Below are 17836 nucleotides of genomic sequence, written 5' to 3'. Positions count from 1 at the left end.
CTTCCCTCTTTCCCTCCTTCTATCATCCCTCCCTCCTCCCTCTCTTCCTTCCATCTTCCTTCCTTCCTTCCTTCCTTCCTTCCTTCCTTCCTTCCTTCCTTCCTTCCTTCCTTCCTTCCTTCCTTCCTTCCTTGCTTCCCTCCTCCTTTCCTTCCCTCTTTCCCTCCTTCTATCATCCCTCCCTCCTCCCTCTCTTCCTTCCATCTTCCTTCCTTCCTTCCTTCCTTCCTTCCTTCCTTCCTTCCTTCCTTCCTTCCTTCCTTCCTTCCTTCCTTCCTTCCTTCCTTCCTTCCTTCCTTGCTTCCCTCCTCCTTTCCTTCCCTCTTTCCCTCCTTCTATCATCCCTCCCTCCTCCCTCTCTTCCTTCCATCTTCCTTCCTTCCTTCCTTCCTTCCTTCCTTCCTTCCTTCCTTCCTTCCTTCCTTCCTTCCTTCCTTCCTTGCTTCCCTCCTCCTTTCCTTCCCTCTTTCCCTCCTTCTATCATCCCTCCCTCCTCCCTCTCTTCCTTCCATCTTCCTTCCTTCCTTCCTTCCTTCCTTCCTTCCTTCCTTCCTTCCTTCCTTCCTTCCTTCCTTCCTTCCTTCCTTCCTTCCTTCCTTCCTTCCTTCCTTCCTTCCTTCCCTTCTCTCCTCCCTCCTGCCTTTCTGCCTGCCTTCCCTTCTCTCCTCCCTCCCTCCCTTCTCTCCTCCCTCCTGCCTTTCTGCCTGCCTTCCCTTCTCTTCTCCCTCCCTCCCTCCCTCCCTCCCTCCCTCCCTCCCTCCCTCCTGCCTTCCTGCCTTCCTTTCCTCCTTCATTCCTTACCCTTTCCTTTTTTCCCCTCTACCTTCCTTCCCTCTTCCCTTCCGTCCTTCCCTTCTCCCTTCCTTCCGTCCTTCCCTCTTTCCATCATTTCTCCCTCCCTTCTTTTCTCCATCTCTCCCTTTATTTCTTCCTCCCTCCCTCTCTTCCTTCCTTCATTTCTTCCTCCCTCCCTCACTTTCTTCCTCCCTTCCTGTCACCTCCTACATTTGGCATTACTTAGCGTTTGCAGTTGGCACTCGTGAGAGATTTCTGTTGTTGTTGATCAAAGAGAGGATGTTTTATAACAACAGAAATATTTCTATGCCAAAGGGTTTTGTAGCATTTGCAGTGGGGGAATCTTCTCTGACAGACTGGTGGAGAGAGTATCTAAGATGGAGTTGGGGTAAGGGGATGGGAGTCATGTCCAAGAGGACTGACACGCAGGCTCCAGATTTGGAGTTAGTTGGAGACTGAGGCTGGGATCATTTGTATTTTTTAATGATGACTAAAACTCTGCTCTTTAGTTTTGGCGTCCGCCTCAGTGCTTGGAGTGGAGTAGAGAAACGTAAACCCTGGGTGTTATTAGAGTCCTAAGTGGTTACTTTAAGTTGGAGCTGAGCTTAAAATAGCTAGAGGAAAGCTGAATGACATTCGCTTTGGGCTCTGTGAGGGCTGACCTAGAGAAACTGTCCGGGTGTGAGGGACAGATACTCAGGCTGAGGCGTGTGGATATCATCCCGCGCATGTAATCGCTCATATTTGCCCTCTTGGGGCCATCTGCACGGGCCCCTGGCACGGAGCGCCCGTGCCGCTGATGTGTCAGTGCTTCCAGAACTGTTGGAATTGTGCTGCTTGACCAAAATACCCCAGACTGGGTGACCTAGAAAATAGAAATGTATTTTCTTACAGTCTGGAGGCTGGAATTCTAAGATCAGCGTCCCAGGAGGGCTGGTGTCCGCCAATCAGTGCGGTTTCTGCCTCATTTTGCAAGTCCCGGCCTCCTGGACTCGACCCAGCACTTCCTGGGCAGGGTCATCATCCCCGGAGTGGTCACAAAGGGCGTCTGCCAGTTTTGTCAGAACAGTCGAGAGTGAGCGCTGACGCTCTGTGCCTTTCTTGTCAGCATGCCTGTCCTTGGTGGAGGGCTGGCCCACGGGGTTCTCTGGGGGCGTCTGCCCGGGGTTCGAGGGGGGCTGGGAAGTGGTCAGTGCTCGGGGCCGAGGGCTGCTGTGCTCAGCCCTGCGGTGCTGCGGACCAGCAGGGCCAGTTCAGCAGAGCTGGGGGTCACGTGCAGCTATGGGGAATACAGCTTTGGGAAACAGCCCTTGAGCTGGGGAGCCATGTGGTGCCTGAAGTAGAACGCGGCCCACAGCACCTGACCTACCAAGCCCCTCCTACTGCGTCCCCAGCCTGCATGGGCACTACTTATTATTACTTTCTGCTCTTCTCTTTTGCTTGTGGGCCACACCCCGCAATGCTGAGTGCTCACTCCTGGCTCTGTGCTCAGGGATTACTCCTGGTGGTCTGACGTTTTCACCTTCTGAATCTGTGCCGTTGTCTTCCGCTGTGACTCCTCATGCTGTATGCCCCAGACCCAGCCCTGGGACAGCCGGAGTGACAGGAGCTCTCGGGTTTGTGCTTGTTCTGGATGTTCTGTGGCCTCTGTGACCACTGTCCTGCAGGGCCCGGCCCGTGAGCAGCTTTCTCACAGGTGGGCAGGCCCCAGGGTAGGCCCTGGCAGGTTCTGACGGTCTGTTCGTCTCCCTGTGGAGGGCTCAGGAGGACGGGCCCTGTCTCTGCTTCTCCTCGAGCCACTGCTGCTTTGGGAGGGGTGGGAGGAGGGGCTGGCGTGCCAGCGCTGCCTTCTCCTTCTGTCTCTTGGCTCTTGCAACTCATTCTCAGAAGTTTGGCTCATTTGACCCAGTAGCCGTTTCTCAGCGATTTCGCTGATTGAAAATAAAAGAGCATTTTTTTTCCATCAAAGAAAGCCTAGCTTCTCCGTTACATTTTGAGCAAGACTTTAATTAATTGATGGCACTCTCTGGGCTTGGAACCACACCAATTAAATAGATCCTGCCCTTTGGACGGCGTGCGCCTGGCCCCGGCACACAGCCCACTGGGAACGGCAGACGGCTCCTCAGCAGGACCTGTGGAAATTTTTAGGAAATACTCAAGAAAATGTAGGTGGAATTTTTTTCTCCTCACTCTGAGCCGTAAGGAGATTGAGAGACTGCTCTTTTCTCTTCCTTTACCCAGGGCTGAGTTTTTAAAGATTTCTTCCCAGCAGCTCACCAGAGGGCCTGCGAGGAAGCAGGGGAGAATGTCATTACGGCAGGGCAGAGCATTGAAAACTGGAATTGAAGATTCCTGTCATAATGAAATTCTTAAATGACTTTTCTCTCATTTCAGCTCAAAACATAGGTATGGAAGCTAGTAGGTTTCCAGGGGGAAGAGTCGGTCCGGCGGGAGCTGGTTGAGGGACGCGGCAGCGGACACTGCTCTGTTATTAGGGATTTTCCCTGGTACCCGGGGCAGCAGGGAGGGGAAGTGGGAGCTGGTGTGGGCTTGGCCGAGCCCGGAGCCTCACATAGGCCACTCTTAGGCTGCGCCTGTGATCTACACCCTAGCCCTGGAGAGCAGCTTTTTTTTTTTTTAAATGATTATTTAAAGATTTCTCAGAAATGATGAATTTCACTTTGCTTGAAGGGAAAAGTACTTGCAGCTCTCAATCCAGTGTAGTGACTAATCGCTTTTCTTTGGGTCTCAGCGAGACACCGTGTTCCTTGTCTCTGCTTGTGCGCACACACACAATTGGGCAGTTCACCCTGACTCCTTCCACGCTCGGCAGCCAGAACAGGGGACCATTTCCAAGAATGAAAGGGCAGGACCCGTGCACTCTCCCTCCCACTTGGCCGTGCGACAGGAAAATCACGTGCGGCAGGAAAATCACGCCCTTGGATATGACTGGGCTCCAGCACCGCCCTGTGCTGAAGAGTGGGAAAAGTTGGAATTACGTACTCAGGCAGCTCTGGGTAGCTTTCCTCCTTGAAAAAAGAGAAAACAACAAATCAGGAGAGGGTAGGACACTTGCTTTGTGTCTGGAGGCCCCAGGTTCGATCCCTGCTACCATCCCACACTCTCTCCCAAGCCTCTCCAACAGTGATCCCAGAGCTCAGAGTCACATGGAAGCACCAGAAACAAATAAATGAAGTTTTTTTTTTGTTGTTGTTGTTGTTAAAAAAAAGGTCATATCCAGGGGCTGAGAGACAGCACAGGGGCTGGGGCACACTCCACCCCTGGCACCACGGGGGCCCCCTGGTCTCACTGGGGACAGCCCTGGAGGCCCCACTGGCAGCAGAGTGACCTGTGGACACCTAGCAGTGCAGACATGGGCAGGCCCGGCCTTGGACCCTCACGTCTGGCGTCCAGGCTGCCTGGGGACCTCCCACCCAACTCCTGTGATGTTTCAAGAAAGGATTTACAGACAAACAGAGGGAGGGAAAGAGGAAACATTTCAGAACCTCCTTCCCCATGATAAGCGAATTTACAGTTTCGGTGTGTGTCTTTTGCATGCGTGCTTTCAGACGCGGGCACATGCCCTACCATACAGTGTACATCGAGTTGTTTAGGTCTCTCCCAGTGGGGCGTGGAGCCTCTCTTGGCCATGGCTTTGGGGGCTATGTGGTGTCCGTATAGCCCAGCCCTTTTGCTTGCAAAGCAGGTGCTCAGTCCTGAGCTAGCTCTGGGACCACAATGTAGACTTTTTATTTTACCATTTTTTTTTTTTCTTTTTGTGCTCAATAGTGGATGGAACCTGGTTGGGGGCACCTAACAGTAGTTTTATGTAGTTAAATGTTACTCCAATCACCATTTTTGTTGTCTGTGTGTTCTGTCACCTTTCACGTTTGATTGAGATACTGTTGCTATGGATATACAATATGGTATGTAACGTGAAAAAGTACAGTCTGTAGCTTAAGTATCGGACAATTACTGAGTATTTGTGTGGTTTTAAAGCCATTTATTTCCCCCTTGACTCTGAACATTCTAATCAGCTTAGTAAAATCTTGGTGAATGTATAAATTCTTTTTTGGAAATAAAATGTCTGAGTCAGACATGCACATTTTAAAGCTGTTTTAAACTAAGAACACTTGTGTAGCTAGCTGCAGTGTCCTCCTTTTTGGCTTGTCATTCAAGTGGGAGGCTCACCACTCGAACCCGCTGGCCTGTGCCAGAAAGGGCTTCCATTGCTTGCTTGAGAGAAAGAGCAGTGAGGTATGTGAGGAGGTCTCTTTAATGTGTGGAATTTGTAAATGCCCTTATTTGCCCGGTTGAACTCATCGGTCCAGAACGGCCGTATTAGAAACAGTGGTTGGAGTCTTAGTTATTTCAGGGATATGTCAGGCCTTAAATGACTGTCTTCAAAACATACAATGTTAATAGTGTAAATTGATAGTTCCCTCCCATTCTCCATACATATGGCACAGGTGTAGATGTTTGTATGTCTGGTCTTACGGGTTTGGATTTATGGAAATTAGTATTGTTTACAAACACAGTAACAGTTTCTTAACTAAATTTTCACCTTCCCGCCCGTTTCTCTGGATTGCGCCAGAGCTGTGGCTGGCTGTTCAGAGGTGTGAAAATTGAGGCTTGGCTTGTTCCGCAACCCGACTGATCGGCTTTGAGGTTGCCTAGTCCCCAGCACCAGACGTGGATCTGTCGGTTCTGTTTGTTTAGCAAAGTGTGTGTTGTCTGAGAGTGGAGCATTGGGTGTGTACCATCACCCACCTCGTCACTGTGACACCGGGGGCTGCCGCCCTGCCTTGTTCTCGTGGTGGTGTGTGGGGGGCAGTTTGGCACTGGGTGTGACCTTTCAGGTGACAGTACCTTCACCCAGATGAGCCGACTTTGGAAAGGGCCGTGTTTCTCCAAGGGTCTTCCCCTCTGACTCGGGCTTGGGCGCTGTGGGAAGGGTCAGCTGGGCCTTGACTCTGCCTGGCCGCAGGGCCTGCTCTTGGCCTTTCACAGCAGGAGGCACCCTTTCAGCACCTGCCCTCAGCTGCCCAGAGCACAGCTTGGGGCTTCCTGACACCTGGTGGGGATCAGCTCCCCCCTCCCCTTCCCTCTCCCCACCCCTCCCTTCTCCTCTCCTCCTCTCCTCCTCTCCCCTTCTCTTATCTCCCTTTCTCTCCTCTCCCCTCTCTCTCCTCTCTCTCCACTCCCCTCCCCTGCCCTTCCTTTCCTTCACTTCCTCCCGCCTCCCCTGCCTTCCTTCCCTTTGCTTCCCCTCCCATCCCCTCTGTCCCCATGCCACTTTTCCCCTCCCCTTCTCTCCTCTCCCCTCCCCTCCTGTAAATCTCTCTGGCCCCTGGCTAGGAATGTGTATCACATGCATCAAAAGGCTAAAAGTATCAGTCGTCTTGGGCTCTGTGTGTGGGGCGGGGGGATTCAGAAAACCCCCTAAGCACTCTCTGCCCCTCCCCAGCCTCATTGTCCACCTGCTGGCAGTGCAAGTGGAATGCTGGGAAGAAAAGACTCTTTAGGGAAAAGAATGCCTCACCCTCGGCTGAGGTGGCATCCCTGGCTACCAGCTGCCTTCCAGATGTCCTTGTCACTGGTTCATCTGATCAGGCGGCACAGTGGGCATCTTGCATGGGCCTGTGCATCGTTTGAAAGATGTCTGTTCTGTACTCCGACATTCACTATTGGTTCCCTCCCCTCACTCTCTCCCCTCCTCTCCCCCTTGCTCTCTCTTTTCTTTTGGGCATTATGGTTTGCAGTACAGGTGCTGGAAGGTCACCATTGTAGGTCCCTCTGCCCTTAAAGAGGGGCAGGGCACTGAGGTGACTTAGATCTAGCTTAGTGGGTGCGGGTGTCGGTGCTCCCTTGTATGGCCAGGGCCGGGAGGTTGGGGAGGAGGCTGCCTCCCAGAATGGTCTGCACTCAGGGTGGGCTTGCATGGCACTGTTTGGAGTAAGGAGGGGAAGGCACACTTCAGGCCAGATACTGAAGGGACGTGGTTCCATGAGATCAGGATCACTTATTTCCTTATCTACTCCATACAAATAGAATTTTTAAGACAGAATACAAATTAAAATTTTAGAGACAGAATAGTCCTGGCAACATATTAGTTTGTATACATTTTTTTCAGACATCCACCCCCAATTTTTCAAGACTATTGCAATATGCCGTGAGTTTTCCTTTCAAGGAAGCAGTCTTTTCTCTCAAGAAAAGAAGTAGATTTAGTTTGCATTTTACCAAAAAAAAAAACAAACCCAACTTTTCCCTTATTGCATATACACTGAGGTATCATTAGTGCAGTACTCTGTGCTCCCACTCTTTTCAGGGAAATGCATCATTGTTACCTATTGGGATCTCCCTGCTACTAGTAAATGCAGTCTACCTAGTTCCAGGGTGGGTTGAGCAGGTTGGTTTGAGCACGTTTATAATTTTTTTTGGATTCTTTCTTATTCTTTCTTGTGATAAAGAAGGTATTTATTTATTACTTTGAAGGAATTTATTACTTTGAATAATATGTTGAAATGAATAAAGTTCCTTTACATCTTGAAGTTAAATAGGCCCAGTGTCTAATTTTAAGACGTGTTGTTTGTAAAAATTGCTTTCATGTGAAAAAAAAAAAACCATGTTTCTTACCTGGTTATTTTTCAATTTTGCAGACGGTACCAGAAATTGCAGAAGATCATGAAGCCTTGGTAAGAATGTGATACATAGACTATGATAATTCTTTTTCTTTTTCCTGTTACCCTGCCATCTGACTGCATCTAGATATTTTGTGTAAAGGATAGGTCTTTTTACTTTTATTTTTTGCTTTCTTTTTTATGTCCTTATGAAAAAATTCCTTAAAAATGTACTTCACTTTCCTTTTTCTTTGTGGTAGGAAGGGTATTTTATGTTATGGTCGCAGAATGATCTTGTCAGGATTGCTGTTCTCCTGGGGCAAGGCTGGGCATACATTTATGTACTACTTAAAACAAAAATTTTCTTTTTTGTGGTGCATGTGATGTTCAAAGTCAGAAGTCTTTGGTTTTCTTCAATGACTGAGTAAGAGGAAGATTCACATCCAGAAGTTCATGATTGAAGTACTAAATGGAAATGGTTTATGGAGTCTGATAATGTGCCCAGTGACCTGTTGAATTAATGGGATGGGTATTACCTGAAGTCCCAGTGTGGCGTTCTTAGGGTTAGTTTCCCTGTGGACTCACAAAAGGGCAGTGGTGGCTCTTTCTCTCCTGCTGCTTGTGTTCCATGGTCTCCGCTTCCCCCACCACAGGGAGGTCAATGGTGATGGGCAGGCGAAGGAAGGAACAGGGCCAGATTGGTATCAATTGCAGTTATTCCATTCCCTTCTCCATTCTCCTTTGGTTCTTCTGTTTTCCCCTCCCCCATGCTACTTCTTTCTCCTTCTGGATCCCCCTTCATTCTCCTTCTGGCTCTGGATCCCCCATAGATCTTACAGTCTTTGTTTATATAGCAGTCATGTAGGGTAGTGATACAAAGGTGGGTTGAACATTAACAAATCAGCAAAGAGAGGTAAGACCACTCCTCCAGGAGAGTAACTCAAGGACAAAATCTCATCTAAAGAGATTACTCCAGATTACTAGGAGTAATCTGCTCAAGGGCGGGACCCAACCAGGGTGTGTTGTTTCCTTCCTTCCTCAGCTAATAATCCACTTAAATAGTTGTACTAAATCTAAATCTAAATCTAATATTTCTAGCAATGTCATTCTGTGTGAGTACAGTAAGAAATATATCAAACTTAAAGTTTGGTTCTTCCTGAGGACATTTCCTATATATTCCAGACTGCAGTCCTCAGGCCAGGTTAGTCTTCCTTCCTAACCCCAGCAGGGTCCTTATCAGTTATCTCTTTTGGGTATGACAAAGTTTGTCCATGACTGTGCTCTTAACTTATAGTTAAGTATTATGGTGCTTGGCCTGGCCCATTTCAATACTCTGAGTCCATTCAGTCCCTCGTCGGGATCCTGCTTTTGACTTGCTAGGAGCTAAGGGCAACTGAAGGCTTAAGTCGAGAAAGCTGATGTCCGGGAGTGAATGTTATTCGGAGTCAATTAACTCGAAAGTTACAAAAGCATAATATTAACTGTCTTCATGTGTCTATAGAAAAAGGACATTGCTTTAAAGTAAACTATGCAAAAGACAGAGAGAAGCAATATCTAACTTACAGTACAAGTTCAATGTCATAGAAGGATCTGATCTTACAAGTTAACTGAATCTGATTAGTGGAAAAGGTGATTAACTGGTTGGGAGGAGAGAACAGAGAAGAGTTTACAGGGCAATGGGAGTGACTCAGTTGCACTGTGATGGGTATAACCAGATAAACCTAAGTTCCCTGTAGCAAGGCTGAAAGGACAAACCAATGTTATCCTACATGTCCCTATTTGGATCCTTTTGTTGTTTTCATTATGATATTTCTTTTGTTGTTGTTTTGGGGCCTCAGCTGACATTGCCCATGAACTGACTCCTAGCTCTATGCTTGGAGTTGGTCCAGTGGTGTTTGGAGAACCAGGCTATCTTGGGGCTTGAGCCAGGCCTCAGCCTGTGATGCACCTCTCCTGCCCTCAGAGCCTTTGGTAGCCACTAAGCATGAACCCATCTAGTATCTCTAACAGATCCTTTATAGTGATAAATGAATTTCCCATTTGTGAAAATCTTAAGTAGAATTTTAGTTTGAGAAAGAAGATTGAATGTTACTTGAAATTTTACCTCTCAATTTTTTAAGTGCTTAGAGAAAAATCTGATCATCTTTAATAGGTGAAAGATATTTCAAATTCTTCACCTTCCTCACCCCTTTCCACATAGAGAAATGATTAGCGGAACTCCTCAGCGTTTCATTCCAGTAAAGTAGAAAGCTATGCTGAGTTTTTAGGATAAATATTCTCAAGTCTTATTTTGATATATATTTTTAACACAGTCAAAGCACTTAATGATAATGGCAGCAGAAGCCATCTGTTAGGAGAGTTTACTCTGTCCTGGGCACAGTCTCAATGTTTACACTCATTCACACATACATCCACAACACAAGATCAGTAAAATTAGCATCATTTCCTTGATGCAGAACTTAAAGTCAGATGGTGAAGCTTGGCTGCAGTCTTGTCATTCTTTATCAGCCATGTACAGTCTATCCAGACAGATGAGTCTGGAACTTTGGAGACAATGCCGATTTTCATAGTTACATGCATTTCATTATATTGAGATGCTGATAGTTTGCTTGCAAGCTGTTGTTTCCATCTGAAATCCTAGGCAAAAACTGGTTGTTAATTCCTGGTCCTGGTGATGGTGTAGTTGCTTAAGTAAGTTATAGTGCAGAGAGCAATTCTACATCTGAACAAGAGATTGTAAGGAAAAATACTTAAAATCAACTTTGGAGGAACTGAGTGGCAGCAGAAAGCAGACAGGAAAAGGAGGGAAGTCAGTTCTCCATGAAATTTGTGTTTACAGTTTTTGTCCGAGGACAGCTGTTTTCCAGAAATCAGGACACAGCAAAAAGTCTCAGTCTTGGCAACTTAGGAAGAGGATGCAGTTTTGGGGGAGTGCCACCATATAATGAGAAGAATGCACGAGTAAACGAAGCTCAGAGGCTGTGAGGGGAAAGGAAAGAATGGATCGATTTCAGCTGCCACTCACTGTAGAGTTTGCAGTTGGTTCTGGCCAGGCTGACTTCTTGCTAGAATACACACCAGCCCTCCTCAGGAGACAGGACAGAGTGAGACTTGGCATTGTTTTATCTCGATGTCCAGACTACAATTAAACATTAAAATGTAGGTATATAAATAATAGGATAAGACAAACCAGAGTTAAGGGGGTGGGGAGCATGTAGTAGAAACCAACCAAACCATTAGTAGTAGGGTAAGATGACCCAGGCACTGGAATTTACAACTGACATTCCCCCCCACCCCCCACCCCACATTTTAAACTCACTTTTTTTAAAAGCCATTTTTTAAAAAAACAATTTTAAAAATTGAATCACCATGAAATACACAGTTTTCATGATTGAGTTTCATGATTGAGTTTCAGTTATACAGTGTTCCAACAACCATCCCTTCAATAGTGTCCATTTTTCTCCACCATTGTCCTCAGTTTCCCTCCTGCCCCTGTCCCCTCACCCCCATGCCCCCTAGTCTGACTCTATGGCACACCCTTCTCTTTTTTTTTCCTTTTTAAACTCACTTTGACACTAATATAAAAATACAAAAGTGGAGCTGGAGACATAGTACAGAAGGCAGGGCACTTGCCTTGCAAGTAGTCTACCCAGATTTGATCTCCAGTACCCCTGAGCCCTTCCAGGAGTGACCCTGAGTGCAGATTCAGGAATAAGCCCTGAGCATTATGAGGTGTGGCCCACAAACAAAACAAAGACAGAAAATCCAAAAAAAATCCAAACAAATGTACACACAATCAAGAACAACAAAACAAATGCTAGGAAGACAGTACTTGGAAAATTAACTATATCCTTTTGCTTTTGAACTTACATGTCAAACCCATCTCTATGTAAATTAAGACAGAGTGAGTCTTATAACAATGCATAGCCTCTTGCCATATAATCTGTCACTGATAGAACAATTATAGTGCACATGATTATATGCAAAAAAAGCCTTCAGAAAATCAATATACACTTAGGATGCAACAGTAACAATTTCAGAAGAACTAATTACCTTCAATTTGATATAAAACCGCAATGACAAAAATGTTAAAGCACTATTTATAAGTGTATTGAAAGACTGAAAAGAAATTTTACATCATGAATGCAGATGTGTGAAGACCCAGAAGAAAAATGGAAAGCATGAAAAGACAACCAGTTGGAATTTATAATGCTTTACATTTTTAGAAATTTACTGTGTGGGAGTTGAAGGTGGCAGAGGAGACAGTAATCACTTTGGCATATAGTAACATAAATTCTCCATTCTGAAGAACAGATACAATGAGTAGTGAGACAATAACAATTTAAAATAAATTTCATTTCCTTTTATTGGGGTCCCAGAAGGAAACAAAGAGCAATGGACCAGAAAAAATATTTGAGAAAATAGTGGCAGAACAATTCAAAATTTGATGAAAACATAAATTTATAGATCTAAACAGTTCTGAAAAACAAAAGAATAAATAGAATCAACTACACCGAAATTAACTTTTAAATTATTTATTAGTCCATTAAAAAATGGACATAATCCCAAATATCAATTCTTGGAGCTAAAAGGAATATTACTGCAGATTCCACTGATATTAGACAAAAAATGAGGAAATGTTAGAAATAACTTTATATCACCGACACCACCGATGCCTCTGTTGTTGCATGTTCTGAGGAACAGTTCTTTTCCAGTGTCAAAAGTGACGTGATGTGATTGATGCCTTCTCGTCACAGTCAGACCAGTGATGTCATACTTGATCTCCTGCACTTGCACCATCAGGTCCTTGATGGATGCTTCTGAAGACAGCATACATGTGTTGAAATTACAGACAGTCATTTTAGTCCTCCTTCGTTTTTGCAGCTTACTTGGGCCCTGAGATTTTATCAGCCTCTCCTTGCTTGTTCTTCTTAACGCTGCCATATTGGGGGCTCTTTCAGAGTCAGGAGAATGAGGCCCATTATTTTTACTGGTTTTGGCATATTGAATACGCCATGGGTAGTTTGCCAGACTCTGGTGGGCAGGTGGGATACTTTCAGTAGCTTGCCGGGCTCTCCAAGAGGGATGGAGGCTTTCAGGGCAGATTCTAATCGCTCTTACAAGTGCTCTTACAGGTGTCTACCAAATGCAAGCTTTTGGTTGACTGGCATGTTGTAATGAACTGTAGCACCTTTGCAGGTTGGCACTGTTGCCAACATCCTCCATGATGAGGTGGTGAACCATATGGCTCATACTATATTTGACCCCATCAAATATGGTGTGGTAATTATGGAAAATGGGCAGGAAGTGTTTTATGATGTTTTCCTCGTCAACACAAACTTGGTCATGAGCATTGATTCATTCAAATGCCTAACCATCCGAATCAGATGCTTACGCTTGAATAGATGTGGCTGATTGCCGGTAGTTTCTGTCTTCATTGTCTACGCACCAACATCCAAATACGACGAAGAAGAAATTGAGAAGTTCTACATGGAGCTGGAGAATTTCTATAATGAAGACCACACCTTCTACAGGATCATTGTCGGTGATTTTAATGCCAAGAAAGGACCGAGAAGATCACCCAAAGAACTCCATGTCAGGACCCGTGGCCTAGAATGGAACGAACAGGGTGAGAGACTGAGTTCATCATGTCGACCAAGACCATGCATGGTAACTCAGAATTCCAGAAGGCCGAATCTAAATGTTGGACATGGGAATCTCCTGGTGGATAGTTCTACAATAAAATTAACCACATCATATTTTGTCGATGGTTTTGCCTGACTGATGTCGTTGTTGTCCCAAAATTCCAAACGGGATCGAACCACCGTCTCCTTCATGCGAAATTCTACTTCACAGAGCGGGGAGAAAGGGCTGCAAAGTTTAAGAAGAGAACTCTGAGAATGACCACCAACTGGGAGCTCTTTGGCACTATTGCGGCAGTATAGGAAGATGCTGTTGTTGACAACATGGATGAGGAATACGATCTACTGGTTCAGCACCTCTATGACTACAAAGAAAGCCGAGAGTGAGAAAGCCACAAACGGACACCTGTCTTCGGAAACTCTAAGCTCATTTGCCAGTTTGGTTTGGCATGAGCCTCAAGCAATCACAAGCTAACATCTGAACTCGAAAAGCTGTGCAGAGAAGCGATAAAGGAAGACCTCAAAGAGAGAAGAGCAACAGTGTTGGCTGATGTGGTAGAAGCCAGGAAAAGTATTCGCAATGCCTGCCTGTCCTTCACCAACTATAAAACCAAGATGACTGCCCTCCGATGTCCTGATGGATCTATCACATCTTCCAGAAGGAGAAGATTATCCACGACTCAGATCTTTTCCATAGCCACATACATCTGCCCACATACCTAATTCTGGAGGACGGATAGGTCGTCCCTAGTGTTCTCCCTTCCAAACTCTGACATGCCATTTCGTTGGTAAAGAAGCGTATAGCACCCGGTCCAGACAAGTTCAGACCCAAACACCTGAAGAATCTGCCACCAGTACTTGTCAGTATACTGGCTCGGCTCTTCACACGTTACCTTTCCGATGCAAGGTTCCATCCCAATGGAAAACAACAGGACCATTCTGTTATACAAGAAGGGAGACATCCACGGCATTGACAACTATCGCCTGATCTGCCTGTTGTCCATCGTTTACAAATTGTTCACTCAAGTCATCCTGAATAGAATAGGCAGAACACTAGATGAAGCACAACCATGTGAGCAAGCCAGTTTCGGGAAAGGATTCAGCACGATTGACCATATCCACACGGTGACCAAGCTCATTGAGGTTTCACGAGAGTTCAAGATTCCGATCTGTCTAACGTTTATCAGTTTAAAGAAGGCCTTTGATTCTGTTGAGACTGAAGCGGTCATTGAAGCCCTAGCCAAACAGGGTGTTCACACTCAGTACATCAGGATCCTCCGGTAGCTGTATTATGGATTTACCACCAGGATCTCACCATTTAACAAAGAAGTGATCATTGATGTAAAGAGAGGGGTTTAGCAGGGTGATATAATTTCACCAAACTCTCCAGTGCCACCCTTGAGAATGTCATCTAATGACTGGAATGGGAAGGAATGGGAGTGAAGATAAATGGTCGGCAACTACACCACCTCTGATGACATCGTTCTGATAAGACCAAACATCGGCCAAGTGGCACCAATGCTGGCTGACTTTGACAGCGAGTGTGGAAAGGTTGGCCTGCAGTTGAATCTCACAACGACAGTGTTCATGAGAAACATACTAGTTCCTGACGTTCCTTTTGCTCTCAACGGAACAAACATCTCTGAATGCAGTCTAGAACTTAACGTGACAAACAACCTGGCACCTGAGCTACACAGAAGAGAAGAAGAGAGCAGCGTGGAATGCCTTCAAGAGCATCGAAGAAGTGGTTAAGAGGACAAAGAACCTCTGGCTCTGGGCACATCTTTTTGACTCCACCATTCTTCCTGCACTAACATACACCTCAGACCTGGGCCCTACGAAAACAGGATGAGAACGCTATTTGGGTCTCCCAGAGAGGAATTGAAAGAGCTATGCTTGGAGTATCACACTTCACTCAAGTGGGAGAAGGAATCTGGAGTTCCCACCTCTGTCGATGATCGAAGATCAGGAACACTGTCTCCTTTGCCAAGGTGTCGAAAATCAGATGGGCCGGACACATAATGCGATTTAAAGACAACCACTGGACTAGAGTTGTTACCAACTGGATTCTCCGGACGTCAAAAGACTGCATGGCCATCCACCTACGAGATAGATGGTTAGACTTCTTCTTGGTTAAGATCCTGAATGAACGTTTAGAGGCTCTTCATGTTTCTGGAGTGAGCAGACATCACTGGGGGTACTCTAGCACGCGACAGGGACCAATGGAGACGTTACTGGCACCTGCTTGAGCAAATTGATGAAGAATGGATGACAAGTGATTACAAGTGAACTTTATGTAAATAAATTTTAACCTTTGGGTGCCAAACATGTCAGCTGAGCAATACAGATCTTTGTTTTCCTTCTCATGTGGTTTGTTAATCAGCCCTGAGGAGCAGAGTGAGTGCATCACCCCTACTGCAGCATGGCAGTTTATATGCGCAGATCATGCCTTTTCAGGCAGGAGAGATGGTGCAGGGATTAAGGCACTTTCCTTGCACGCGGCGAGTCTGGGTTCTGTCCCTGATCACAGAGGCAGGAATAAGCCCTGAGTGTCCACCCAAATGGTAACAAGCAGCAGAAGGATCAGACAATCTCCCTCTTGGAGCTCCTGGGCGGTGCCTGCCCCTTCCCGCCCGCCCCGCTCCTTGGGTCTACAGCAGTGTTCTCTGCAGCCCTCCTGGATCTCTTCTCTCCTTCCTCAGCAGGCACTGGACCTGCCACATGGTCTCATAGCTTTTTGCATCCATTCCTGCCTGTTCCCTGTTTACCTTTCTCAGGTTTACCATCCCGCCCTTGCTCTCACTCCTGACCCACTCTCAGCACTGACTTCCCAGGGGCCTGCATTGATCCATCAAAAGCAGGCTTATGAGAAAAGAGAAAATCTGAATAACTGTATCTATTGAAGAAGTTGAATCATTATCCAAAACCTTCACATAAGGAAAATTGATTATTCAGTTTTCATCTTTTTTTATGCTAGTGAATTCTGACATATACCTGCAGAAGAAATACCAAATGGACATAATACACTTCCAAAAAGTGAAGGTGAGGGAGAATACCTGATACCTTTTTGAGGCCATTATTACTCTGACATGCAAACCTGACAAAATAATGCGGGAAGTAATGAGAGACCAGTGTCCCTAATGAATGAACAAAAGTGAATAACTCTCTTGCAATGGATCAACAAGAAAGAGTCGAGCAATATATGGAAAGATAATACTTGACCAACTTCCAATTATAAACTGAGTCAGTTGTGGGGGTCTAACAGACTGCAGGTGAGTTCAGTTAGTATTGTAGTGAGTATCAGAAAGTGACCGAGAGCAAGCCTGAACTGGGTGTTAACTGTGTTTATTACTAGTTCATTTAGCAGCATGTCGAAATAATGAATTATAGTATTGAATGATATATTTGTATTTACCTATATATAGTATTAAAATAAATATTAAACACAATATTGAATATTAAACTAGTTATATTAGTTCTTCCTAATATAATTGTATGTCATCTATAAATTAAAAAGAGGAGATAATTCATAGTCGTCAGTAAATTCTTATTTCACAAGTGGTTTGCAGTTTGAAAACCAGTTACGATGATTCTACACGTAGCGAAATGAAGAAAGCTAAAGGAGAAAAAACTTTATATAAAGAAAAGGCATTTTATATGAAAGTTCAACATTCATTCATAAAATTTTTCAACACAGGGACAGAGAAATAGTACAGTGGTTAAGGCACTTGCCTTAGAGGTGGCCAACCCAGATTCAGTCCTGGGCATCCCATTTAGTAGCCCACCAGGAATGATTCCTGAGTGAAGAGTCAGACGTAAGCCCTGAGATTTGGGCTTTAATGCCCCCTGCCCACCACCAAAAGATGTAAACCCGTTTTTCCTTAATTTAGGAAATAACACAACTGTTTGCTTTTTCACAATTCCATTTAATATTGTACTAGAGTTTTTAACCATAGAAATAATTTAAGAAAGAAAATACATAATAAGAATAGAAAAAGCAAACAAACTATATTTTTTAAATTTAATAACTTTATTAAGTCATCAGTTTAGTTACAGACATTGAATTCCTGCTCCAATCCCACCACCATTACACCTTCCCACCACTATTACTTCCACTTTTCCCAGCCCCACTTTCAGCCTGCCCCCATGGTAGACCCTCAGTAATTTTATATTGCATGGTAGAAATAATTTGCTAAAAGAATGATAAAAAATGTTTCCTTAGAGGAAAGTTAGTGAAGATTGTTGTATCTCACCATGGAGCCCTTAAGCTCTACTAAAATGTTATTACAGGTTAAGCCTTCTCTGTTTATATTTTGTTAATTGAGATGGTTGCCTTCTATGTTACGTCCCTTCCTATGTGGTGTGCTACTCCTGTTTACCAGTGTTACAGAGTTTGAGGTGTATGTGGCCACCATCCCGGGTGTCCAGAGTTTCTAACCAGGTCATAGAGCTGGTGTTGAATTATTAACTGGCTGGTGGCTTTAGGGCATGTGTGACTGCTGGGGCTTTCAGAAGTACAGGGAGATGGGGGAAGTAGCCCACCCCAGACTTCATGAAAGTTGGAGACTATAGTCACAAACCCCACACACCTGAGTTTCTCAGCAGATTAATTTCTGGATCAGGCTCGTAGAGGCGGTGGAGTGTGGCCAGGAGCATGGTGATGGTTATGGAGTGTGGAGGTTTTCGACTCCCTGGCTCTGATTGAACGGGCACAGGGGTTCATCCACCTGCTTGGGGCCACCCTAGGATGACTCAGCCTTGTGCAGGACCTGGAGAATT

At 45.4% G+C, this 17836-nt stretch overlaps 1 protein-coding gene across 3 annotated transcripts in view; it reads left to right on the top strand.

The window, feature by feature from the left end:
* ELMO1 (engulfment and cell motility 1) overlaps positions 1-17836 on the top strand; it is a 545070-nt gene that overhangs the window by 172379 nt on the left and 354855 nt on the right. For all 3 annotated transcript variants that reach the window (XM_055132324.1, XM_055132311.1, XM_055132316.1), the window contains exon 7: positions 7455-7490. In XM_055132324.1, coding sequence (XP_054988299.1) covers positions 7455-7490 — 36 coding nt within the window. The remainder of the gene's footprint in view (positions 1-7454; positions 7491-17836) is intronic.

This window comes from Sorex araneus, chromosome 1 (genome assembly GCF_027595985.1).
Source record: "Sorex araneus isolate mSorAra2 chromosome 1, mSorAra2.pri, whole genome shotgun sequence".
NCBI lineage: Eukaryota > Metazoa > Chordata > Mammalia > Eulipotyphla > Soricidae > Sorex > Sorex araneus.
Note: the sequence above shows the minus strand (reverse complement) of the source record. Positions and strands in the feature narration are given on the sequence as shown.